The sequence below is a fragment of the Leptosomus discolor genome, chromosome 2, assembly GCF_034619465.1.
Source record: "Leptosomus discolor isolate bLepDis1 chromosome 2, bLepDis1.hap2, whole genome shotgun sequence".
NCBI lineage: Eukaryota > Metazoa > Chordata > Aves > Leptosomiformes > Leptosomidae > Leptosomus > Leptosomus discolor.
Genome location: NC_141392.1, coordinates 86,783,979 through 86,796,600, shown reverse-complemented (window position 1 = coordinate 86,796,600; position 12,622 = coordinate 86,783,979). Strand labels below are relative to the sequence as shown.

General features: G+C 37.8%; 1 protein-coding gene across 2 annotated transcripts in view; it reads right to left on the bottom strand.

Annotated features, from left to right (window-relative positions):
* The window catches only part of RNGTT (RNA guanylyltransferase and 5'-phosphatase), a 183,300-nt gene that overhangs the window by 104,197 nt on the left and 66,481 nt on the right, over positions 1 to 12,622 (bottom strand). For both annotated transcript variants that reach the window (XM_086461388.1, XM_086461389.1), the window contains exon 11: positions 8,676 to 8,840. In XM_086461388.1, coding sequence (XP_086317514.1) covers positions 8,676 to 8,840 — 165 coding nt within the window. The remainder of the gene's footprint in view (positions 1 to 8,675; positions 8,841 to 12,622) is intronic.

The following is a 12,622-nucleotide window of genomic DNA, read 5'->3' as shown; positions in this document are numbered from 1 at the left end:
CGAGTTATGAAAGTAATCCTTCATGGAAATATTCCAGACTGTTTGTTTTAACTTCAGTAGACCATTTTCCAAAAAATGTGAAATGTAACTAATGCATGAATAATTTCTTAAACCAAAAGCAAAAAGCTATTTCTTTTCCTCATGAAAATTACACTGTGCTGAAATATTATACTTGACCTTCAACATCACAAATAATAATAATCAAGAGCAAGTAGCTTAATCCTCTTTTGTTAACTCTAGGAAATGAACATAGATTCTTGTTCGTGAACAGTTCTCCTCAAGTGACTCCACCAGAGCAAGGAGGTTGAAAAGTTAGCCATAGCTGAGTCATTTTTTTCCCTAGCACTAGGGAAAATCTTTCGGTGTAAATCAAATCTAATCAAAAACCTGCAGCCTCCCTGCCCCACAGAAAGCAAAGGAACACCCAGAGGACATCCCACCAGCCCTGGCCTACAATGTCCCTTCTACTCTCATCCTCCCCTGCCAGAAATTATGTTTACTGAACAGTATCCACATCATTCCAGTCCTGCAGCTGGTTGCATGAAATAACTCCAGTTGAAGCACTGAATTTTAAGTTGTAGTAACCTATGTTCAGGTCAAAAGCCACAGTTTGGTCATCTATTTCATGTTACAATTTACAAAGCTTCCACTTGGTCTGGTTGTCTGTCCCTACCTTTAAAATTCACGTGGCAAAATAATTTTGAAAAATCAGGCTGAAGTACTAGATGCTGGGATACAAGACAGCTGCCAAGTAAAGATTTCAAATTCTAATATAAGCATAAGGTAACATCTTTCCAGCTTCTCATTCACTACTTGTTTCCTCAGGTCAACCATTATTTGCATTTACAGGGAAAAAAGCACTCCGAAAAGAAGACTTGAGTGAAGATAACCACCAGCACAAAAGCATCGAAGGGTGGAATAAGGCAATACTGCTTTTACAACATTTGACATGCCATTTTTGGGGAGATGGAATACCACAAAGAGAGGAAGAAATATATGAAGTAAAGAAATAAAAGCAAACAGAAACAAAACAGTAGAGGGGAGATGGGTTAGAAGATAATTAAAAGGAGATGAGATGACAAACAGACCAAAGACCTGGCACAGAACAGATGGAGCGTGATGTAGGTGTAGGCCAGGCACTCAAGAGTGACTGCCAGCTCTGGGTCAGGAAATGCAGGACTGAAAGGTGAGCCGATTAAGCTGCTCCTTAAGGCACAGAAAATAAAAACAAAAACAAAAACAGAGGAAATAAGTCTTTTTGGCATTAAAACCCTCCAGATGGTATCATTCCCCCTCCGCCAAGATGCGGAATTCAAAGTCTCCAACAAATAGAGATTATTTGACACGTCTCCTGTTGCCATTGTTTCATGTTCTGTCCCATGATTGCAAGCCTTCTCCACATTTTTGACTGTAGGTTACTTGGCAATGCAAGACAAGGCTTTGTGGTCATTTACAGTCAGTTTTGGGTTAACAGCTCTCTGGCTCACATGGACGAGCTATGTCCTATATTCTGTCTTTTATCAGGGTTCATTTTTTCAGGCCGTGCAAATACCAACTTACAGCTGTCTCAGCTGCCTGCAAAACACTTCACACCAACATCAGCAAGTCATGTACTTACACAATCTCCATCATCAGAGGTCCACAGCAAACCACCTCAACAATAGTTATACATTTATTGGTACAAACTTTTAAACATTCCACCTTTCCTAACTACAACAAAAGCAGTTTCAAAAAAATAAAAATCTAAATGTCAAATAAACCAGGAAAACAAAATAAGTCATCTGTCAGTTCACAGATTTGACTGAAAACTTTCAATAAGATCCTAGACCATTTAATCATCTAGCAGAGATTATTCACCTTCATTCTAATCCCTCTAGGACAAGCTGTCATTTTAAAACCAGGTAATAGTCTAAGAACTGACAAGTCATTGACATACAGCATGCTAACATTTGAAAAAGGTTGTTCCTTTGACCTATGTCATTGTTTAACCTTTAGCCCTATTGTTCCATTGAGAGTGATGGGCACAATTCTCCATGGGACCACGGACTACACAGAAAGGAACTTTTTTTCTGCTCCTGCTAGACAGCATTTTCACTAGACAATAGGTTTTAGTGATGACACCCGGGCTGGGACTGTCCACACAAAAGAGCCTTGCAAAAGAACTGCGGGTCGGTTTAGGTAATGAAAGCCAAGACTTGCATCATTTCCAAGAGTTTAACTCTTTCAATATACCTGTACTTCCTGTTTAATACAATGAAGATAACGTCCTTGTTGAAAATCCTAAAATATTTGTATAAATAAAAGGCTACAGTTCCAACACTAAGAATATGAAGCATATAAAACATTAACCTCACTGGTCTTTTAATATCTTAGCAGCAAGAAAGCCTAAAACTCCACAGACTGCTGCTACCCTAAACATGATGGGTGGGAGACCTGGCAGATTTCACTATGTCGTCTCCTTGAATTCTGACGTACACTAATAAATGAGAAGAAAGCAAGCTATGCAACAAAAATGACCAGTCACACAATTGTAATGACAAACAGCAAAGATTCAACCCTGCTCAAAAATATCTTTCCAAAAGAATTTGCAAGTTACACTAAAAGGCAAAATCCCTCACAGAGTATACATGTTCCCAGCTAAAAGAGTAAACTGTGTTTAATGAATCTTTGATTAGAGGCAGACAAATTTAGTGATACTTCTTTCTCCATCAATATCGAATTTCAACAAGGTAACATTTTTAGAGATTCTGAGAGTTTACAACCTGTCCTCAGGTGACTGTCCCTTTCTTTTCTTCCTCTTACCACCAGAACTCAGTCTTACAAAAATCAAAAAAAATTCCATCAAAACATCTTAAAATAACATTCAAGACAACATTATAAAGATATAACCTTGTAAAGATAGAACCCTTATTTCCAAAATCTAGTACCAACTACAAATGTCAAGGTGCAACTATAAATGCTGCCATACTTCGTAATTGCACTGTAAAAGTGCATTTCATTTCACAGTAAATTGATTTTCAGATTGTAAAAAAAACAGCCAGCAATCTAACTCTGGTATTAAAGTCCCAAATCCATAACTCTAAGAACAATTTCATTATTTGACTTATTATATAGCACAGTACAAAGTTTACTGCTGTTTCAAGTAATTACTTCCAAATTTTCACTGAAAATAACTAAACTTATGTGGACAACATTCATTTTTCCTGCTATAATTAAAAGTTTTAGCCACTTAGTCTGCTGATAATATAGCACTGAGACTCATTGCCTTTTTGAGTAATCTTCCTACAGTCTACCCAAGCTAACACACATTTATTGATACATGCTATTGTTAACAAGAAATATGACCAATGACGGCTTTCAATTTGGAACACTATGTCTCAACTCAGGTCATAAAAAGGAATGGTGGAGGGAGGGTGTGAAGGTAGAGGTCTATAATATTTACTTTTGTGAGGTTCAAACTTTGCCCTGGGAACATATCGCAAAAATTGAAGTTTCTCAAAACAAAAATAAGATGCAACGTGTGGTAATTCAGAAGTACACTTGATTCTTTTCTTGAGCCTAAGCAAAACCCAGCTACGCTTCAAAAAAACCTCCGAGACATACTCCAAGAATTTTGATGGAACACATTCTGACCAGTGGCATAGGTTTTCCACTTTTTAAGTCTTGAATATGCTGGTGCAATCAGAGAGGCATCTTATCTGTGGGCACAGACTGCTATGTCCATTGATCTCTCTTCGAAAATAACAAGCCTTGGGGGTGACCTGAGAAGCTGTATCTTCTGTCAGTGAAATATAAGAACTGGAGGTAGGGAAGAAACCCATGCTTAAGAAAGCACAAGCTTGTCTGAGACTACTGAAGTGTGTAAATCTTTAAGGACTTCTAGTCAAGAAAGGAAGGATCCTGTTAGATCTTTTCTAAAGATGAAAGGATCCTGCTGTTCTTGGGGAAAAAAGAAAAAAAAAAAAAAAAAGAAAAACTGCTAATTAAACACAGGGAAAAGATCTACCTAGGCAGGTCCCATTTGTAACTCCTTTAGCATCCATTCAGCTGCCACCATCTCTGGAGATGGACTGATGGATATGCTGAGTCAACCTTCACATAAGCAGACTTAAAATCTAGAAGGAATTCCTTGTCTCCTTGCAGACCTTGCTGTGCTGCAGAGCTGGTAAGCCCTGTCAAGACATTTGTCACTGATTTAAAAGAAACCCAGCTTGCTCTTTCAGCTATACTAATGAGGTATTCCTCACTATGAGTACATCTGTTGCTATAGTTGCCAAGATAACTGAATAAACATAGGAAAAAGATCTTTTCGGCAAAGCAATACTATTTTTAAATAGTCCTCTTTCACAATAGGGCAATGTTTCAAAACAATAGTCTATTCTGACAACATTTAATGAAAAATTCTGTTCATGAAGCTGTGATGAATATGAAGATGTAATCCCTCTTCCTTTATGCTAAGGAGGTGTTACAGAAATCACACTCATCAAGTACTTCACAGAAGTAATGGGGAAAAAAAATATTTTTGGAGTAAATAAGAGCAACAATAACTCTTAGTCCAAACATTATTCTTTTGAGAATATGTTTTTATGGATACTATTCTTTTGAGCAGACATAGATTTGAAACATTCTGAGTCTATAATGATTTCCCTTAAATGTTTACCAATATTGTCTTAGATAAGACTCCACATCAATACTGGTAGTAATACCTAAAACTCCTTATATAGTTATCATAAGGCATATAAACAATTCTTAAATATTGACATAAAACTTCTTACTTACTGAAAACAATGATCAGATTTAAAGCCTCATTAGAAGTTTTCTGTTATAACAGTAGTATAATGAACATGTTTCACTAGATAACAGTGACTTTAAATGAGGACAAAGATTGTTTAAAACCTATAACATACATTGTACAAAAAGAAAATTATAAAACCTACGGTTATTTCAAACCCAAAATGTAGAAAGCTTTAGAGTCTGCCCTGAATGCCACTCAAAAACACCACTACAAAAAAAAAAAAAAAAAAAAAAAAAAAACAAACCAAAAACAAACCAACAAAAACCCAAACCCCACACAACAGCCACCACCAAAAAGCCCACACCAAATGCAAATACCCCAATAAACTAAAAGCATACAGATACTCTTATCTCAAAGATGTTTTTAGGGTGATGAGAACACATGAGGGTGAGAATTTGCTGACAGAACTGCATTTGCAACATCATAACCTCAAATGAAGGTTGCAATGTTCTTAAAGTTTTACCTGGAACTGGAGACTTACTGTTATCTTCAAATACTAGTCTTTAAAAGCTTGAGACAACTAACAAAAACCAAAGAGGTAGCCATGCTTCACACTTTCAAATGCCCTGCTCTCTCAAATTGCTTAAGTCACAGAGTCCTAGAATGGTTTGATTTGGAAGGGGTCTTAAAGACCATCTATTTCCAACCCCCTGCCATGGGCAGGGACACCTTCCACTAGACCAGGCTGCTCAAAGCCCCATCCAGCCTGGCCTTGAGCACTTCCAGGGAGGGGGCAGCCACAAGTCACCACTGTATCTGTTCCAAAGGTACATTCATTGCTCATAAAAAAGCAGCAAAACTCTCAGAGGAAAAGGAACCCTCAGAGAAAGAAAATGTGCTACATAACTGTAGTGCAAAGCAGCCATTAACTTTTACTCACTCTAACTGGGGGGAAAGTTAACTGACAAAAAGAGGCCTAGTTAAAAAAATATGTTTCAAACATACAATTTGATAAAACCCAGGATATTACTCTTACTTGCTTTATTTTCCTACCAATTTGATCTAATGCATGCACAGAGTAGGTAAATTGTAACTGTTTCAAAGATTAAGATAAGAGAAAAATAACACTGGCTATTCATTGCACTGCCAGTAACTCTACGCCTCCTGCTCTCTGTGTACCTCTCCAACTGCTGCATACAGGAATATTCTTCACAAAAAAGAAAACTGGCCAGATAACTGCTTCATTCCACAATTCACAAGTTAAACCTGATGGCAAAAACAAGGACAAAATAAACAAATATTGTCCAAGCATTAGTGTCAAAAGCAATTACAAGTCTGTTGTGAAACAGATTACAGCCATGTATAATTTTTTTTCTCTCACCAACACATTTGATGCTTTACTGCTGGGTAATAAAACAGTCAATGTCTTAAAGAGTTTATGCTCACACCTTCAAGAAAGTCAGAGAAAGAGCAGTAAATAGCATCATTTCATTGTTGACTTTAAAAAGTGTCACAGTCAGAATTGTTAAAATCGAGTACACTGGAATACACAGGGCCAATTCAGAAATCTCCTTTAGAAAGGAAAAAGAAAGCCGTTGAGCATAATTTCAATTTCCTAGGTTTTGGGAAGCAGAGGATCTTTCAATAGTCATTTGCTGGCAATTAATTTAACTAGCATGATATTTGTTTACAGATATGTTTTACCTAGAAATTTTTCTACGAATGCTTCCAACCACGTTCTTCCTGTGATTTTTAAATGATGTTAAATATCCTGGAACTTCAGAACATTTCAAGAAACTATAAAATTATGTAAGAAACCATTTTTAAGACATATTCCTTTTGTTCTAGTTTCTTTTAATTTCAAGCTCAAAATTACGTGTCCTAGAAAAACAGCCTTTTCTGCCCCACGGAAAATTTACTTCAAATTCATGATGTTGATCTTAAATAGAGAACCCAAAAATCATAGAATCATAGGATGATTTAGGTTGGAAGGAACCTTAAAGATTATCTAGTTCCAACTCCCCTGCCATGGGCAGGGACACCTTCCTCCAGACCAGGCTGCTCAAAGCCCCATCCAGCCTGGCCTTGAACACTGCCAGGGCGGGGGCAGCCACAGCTTCTCTGGGCAGCCTGTGCCAGTGCCTCACCATCCTCACAGTAAAGAACTTCTTCCTAATATCTAATCCAAATCTACCCCGTTTCAGTTTGAAAACATTTCCCCATGTCCTATCACTACACTCCCTGATAAAGAGTCCCTCCCCAGCCTTCCTGTAGACCCCCTTTAGGTACTGGAAGGCCACTATGAGGTCTCCCTGGAGCCTTCTTTCCTCTAGGCTGAACAAACCCAACTCTCTCAGCCTGTCCTCCTAGGAGACGAGCTCTGAGTATCATCTTCATGGCCCTCCTCTGGACGCCCTCTAACAGCTCCATGTCTTTCTTTTGCTGGGTACCCCAGAGCTGGGCACAGCACTCCAGGTGGGGTCTCACCAGAGAAAAGAAGAGGGGGAGAATCACCTCCCTTGACCTGCTGGCCATGCTTCTTTTGATGCAGCCCAGGATGTGACTGGCCTTCTGGGCTGCAAGTGCATGTTGCCAGCTCATAATCAGGTTTTTTATCCACCAGTACCCCCAAGCCCTTTTCCACAGGGCTGCTCTCAATCCACTCCTCTCCCAGCCTGTATTTGTGCTTGGGATCGCCCCAACCCAGGTGCAGGACCTTGCACTTGGCTCTGTTGAACTTCATGAGTTTGCACGGGCCCATCTCTCCAGCCTGTCAAGATCCCTCTGGCGGCATCCCTTCCCTCTGGCGGCATCCCTTCCCTCTGGCGGCATCCCTTCCCTCTGGCGGCATCCCTTCCCTCTGGCGGCATCCCTTCCCTCTGGCGTGTCGACTGCACCACACAGCTTGGTGTCGTCAGCAAACTTGCTGAGGGTTTAAAATGCAACACCACAGAGGAGTGATCAAAACATTTTATAGTGCTTTATCCACACAAACTTCTCATAAAATTGTGACTTGAACTTTCCAAAGACTGCCACTCTCTGCCAGATTTTTTTGAAAGTCTAGCTTATGTCTTATCTCTTTATTTACTTTTCAGCCACTGTTGGTTAGCCAAAATACCATTCCTGCTCCTCTTGGGGTGAGATTCATCACCTGCTGCAGGCTCAAAGAAATAACAAAAGCAAATGGAAGCTGACAATTTGATGTTCCTTGCTCTGTGTTGATGAGACACAGGACTACTTTTTACAGTAGTGCTGAGAAAAACAGGTTCCTCTAGAAGAAAGTATTATCCAGGAGCCATTTAATTCACAGAAGAGAATAAAAGTATTTTATAGAATGGTAGGATATGTCTATACTGAAGAAAAGAAGTGCACTACAAAAGACAGGAACTCACACATATATCTGCAAGTCATATGCATTACTTCAGAAGACCTAGGGTATTATTTTAGTAAGTAAAATGTGGAGACGTTAACTAGAATGGGCTCTTAGTAATCACTGCTAGACATGAAATGGGAGTCCAAGCACAACTCATGATTCTTATACTATGGCCAAATGGGGACTGGAAGTAAAAAGAGCGTTATATTCTTACCTACGAAGGAGGATATTGTAAACAACATAGCTCTCAGACACTCCCTTGAGCTCAGAGACATTTCAGACCTGAAGCTATTAACTTCTACATCATCCTTCAACATTATGAAACTAAAGAATTAGGTTTTGCCAAAGCACTGGTTTTAAATATGTGAAAATAGCAACTCAGAAGGATTAGGTAACCCAATACCACTTTTCAGAGTACTGCAAACTGCCAATCGCTCCCCAAACACTGCTGAACACTCAGTGAGCAGAGGAACTCACTGGAACCTAAAAAAGCTGAGGTAAAACCTATACGCAACACTGCTTTGCTGCCTTTAGCACCAGAACATAAGAAACCGAAATCAAGTTTACCTTTCTTGAGGTGTAGATGTCAAAAAATGGTTTGTTTCGAACACTGAATGGTTCCTGTGCTTTGTCAATAAGACCATTTTTCATCTTTTCATGTCGTGGAAATATAATCTCTTTCTCTATACACGCAAGTCGAACATTAAAATCACAGTCTCCAACAGGCTGTCCCTGCCAAGTTACAAAAATCAGTATTAAAAACAAACACCAAATCATTTGAACAGTGAAGTTTTCCTCACACACTTATAATCATACAGATACACAAAAATATTACCAAATCCAAATATGTTATTCCCAAATACTTGGTTTTCAAGTATTTGTCTTGGGCTGTAAGAGGTTTAATCAAATCAAAGCTCATAGAATGACAATAATATATAAAACACATTCAAGCAAATGTAAGTTAAACACTTTCAAAGTTAAGCAAATTAATTTAAATATTCCCTACTTATTGCTTTGGATATAGCAGCTACATACTTTTCCGCATAGTTTTCCTCTGAAGTCATTTATCTCATTTTGTTCATAAAACTTTTAATTACAACACAACACTGCGATTCACCAGTCAAGAAAACTCATTGCTTTAAATGCCTTGAAAGAAGCATTAATTACGTAAATGTTCGCTTTTCTGTCATGGAAAAGAGAAAAATACAGCTGCAGTTGGAAAATGTGCCAATAAACAGTGGCTGCAAAAACCTGCAAGATACGTGATGGCTCAGTCATAGCAAGGTAGTAAAAGCCCTTCTCTAAGTCTCAGTAGCATACTCTGACCTTTCAAGACCTGAAATAGAACAGTAGCTTTACATTGCTCTTTATATAATCAGTGCATTGCACCAGAATAGTGTAAGTGTTCAAAATATGCATTTGTCAGATTAATAATTGCTTGTAATGAAGTTTATTACATTTTGAGCATTAGATAGCGAGGACAACACACTGTGGATATCACTAAGAGAAAATAAGCTACCGGCAACTTACAAATTCTAAAGCTAGTTTCAATCAGACATGCAATTTCCATAGCAATAAGGCACAAAACTCACAGATTTGCATTGTTACAAGAATGATACAGCACTGGCAGTTATTTATGTGAGATAATCTCTCATTTGCCACCCCGTTTACACACAAAAAAATAATTTTCAAAACCCATCCCTTTCACAGTCCACAGAGAATAAGCTCAGAGAGCTTTGGCTTCAAAACCAGAATATTTCAAATGTTAAAAGCAACGAGCACAGGAAACTGGGAAGATATGGGACTCAGATCATCAATGGTAGCAGTACAGATGAGCAGGAGAACCAGCAACCAGCTATCTCCTGTACTAAACACAACTAGAAGAGAAATGGAAAGAGACTGTAAAAGGAAAAAAGCCCTGCTCTAACATGCATCAAAGAGTCAGAACTGGTCAACCTGAAAGAATGCAAAGGAAATAAATGGCAACACGACATTCTCATGAGGCATACAAAGGTAAGAGACAGAGTGAGTAGTATCTGAACAGATATCTTAATTAAGAAAAAAGTGGAATGCCAGTTTTAGACCAACATGAGTTTAATCACATTCTTTCCAAACTCATCCTGGCTTTCACCATAATGTTTTACATTTCATGCTTCCGAAGGGGTATTAAGTCTCTCTTACGTTTCCTTCCTAGCATTAGATCCTTACTAGACCTCGATCAAAAGTCCTCAATCATTCATTGCATCAGCTTTAAGAACTATGCATTGCTCCCATAACTCATGTAATTCACAACCACTTTCTTTCAGGACTTGGCTTCAATCTGTACAAGGAGAGGCAGCACAGCCAGCATCACCTTGGGGGAAGCACATCCTGCACAATGCCAGTGACAGCATGGGTGAAATGTCTCCTAATACCTCGTCATTGATCCATGCTTGTGACAAAGAAGAAAGCCTATCTGGCTGTCAACTTTGCTTTCAGCTTTGCCTTCTTTTCATACATGAAGGTGTTCTAAGTAAAAAGCCATGCAAATGAATGGAAAATTAGAGTATGGAAAAATCCAAGGAGCAAGAGAGTAGCTCACTCTTTATCCATTTGTCGCAGAACACAGCTGTGTGATCTACAGGTTTTTAAGTGCCACAGACAAAGTTCTGAAGAATCTATCTTTCCTTCTTTCTTCCACCACATACAGAGTACTTGAGAACTCATCTATACAGTGACTGAGCTTATCCTGGTTTGTATATCTAATTCAAACACACAAAACACACCTGGATCTCTGTAACAACTGACTGAAGAACTGATTGAAGAATTCTTTCCTGGGAAATGTATATACATATTTTTTATTATTTCAAAGAACATCATAAACTGTTCTCTAGGCACATTTCAGTAACACCTAGTGCACATGCTCTCTTCCGTACAGTAGCTTTTCCACTCAGCCACATTTTATGAGTAGATATGAAAGAGCAAATGAACTAATTATTGTTTCAAATATTTGAGCTTCCAGTAAGCAGCAAAGTTATAGAGAGGGCTTCTTTACAATGATTCATTCAAAAATGCATTCAAAAACACATTTACAAAGTGACTTAAATTTATTTCAGTCCCTTAATAGTTAAATTAAAAGCTGAGACAACTTCATATGCACCATAAACCAGAGAAATCACTTTCTTTTCCTTTAAATAATCCTTTCACTTCTCCCATCTACTTGGAACTAATTATTTCCTGCAGCTCTGCCAATCATATATTTTTATTTCAAAGCTTGTTAAGCAGAAGGGTGTATTACCACTAGGTTCCATGATACAAAGGTCAGAGCTAGGTTGACATAAGATTATATGAGATGGGAAAATACAGATAATGCTGCCAAGCAACTTCTTCATCAGCCAAGTAAACTAAGAAGTTAAGGAGTATTTCATTTTCAGAAAAGCACAGGACATTAGCAGTAAGAAAATTAACATAAAATTGAATTTAAATCAAGGACATACTGAATAAAAGCAATATTGGAGGAGGAGAAGGACTTTTTCTTTGTTATTAGACACTTGGCATAATGACAAAAATATTGCTAATATACAATGTTTCTATCCCAGACAGATCCAAAACCTTCAAGTGGTAAAATCCTAGCTTTTAGTAAATAAGTAGGAGGGTAATGTAGGCTACAATAAGTAATTTGCAGAGCTTGACAAAAACAGGAGGAGATTATTTAGTACATAAAGCACACATTTAAAAGTTGTCCAAATACAAGACACTGATGCATGTATAATCTAAACCCAAGCATCAAATACAAGTATGTTTTTAGGCAATACAGTTGTTTTATTAATTTAAGCATTCAGATGTTTGAGATTTTATTTCAATATGTAAGTTTTTAGTTGTCTGAGAAGGAGGAGGGTCACCACTGCCTAACAGCGTAGTTACTGGAGTGCATTACATGATAATTCCTATTCTAGACATTTTTAATCTAAAATAAGTTTGTTAGCAAAGCGTAAAACAAAATTAACAAGTGGCATGTGTTTCCTATCTATGCTAGAAAGTTACACTTCCCCCTCACTGTAATTAAAATGTATCCTAAAGCAAAATATCGTTTAGAGAAACCTCAAGAGAGGAATCATCTGTTGAATCAACACCTCTTCCTTGAGCAGCTGAATTCTCTTCACCTGTTCAAACTTTGTGTATTGCACTAAGAGGTCACAGCATGAAATGGGCTTGCAATAGATGTGACACTTTAAAATATTGTTTTGATTTTAAACTAAATCCTCCACACATCCTCAAAATGTAAAATGAGATTTCTACTGAGCTTTGAAATCTATCCAGGATTGAACATTTCTAAACTTAAAACTGACATCATTTCAAATTAACTTCTCAACAGAGCCCATACACAATAAGTCACATAAGAACCTAGTGTACCACAAAAAGAAATACATGTTTAAAAACACTAAAAAACTCGGTCTGCAGCTCATTTAATATCCACTGTCTTGAGGGGGTGGAGGAAGGCAATTTATTTGCTGAAAGGAGCTAAAAAAAAAAAA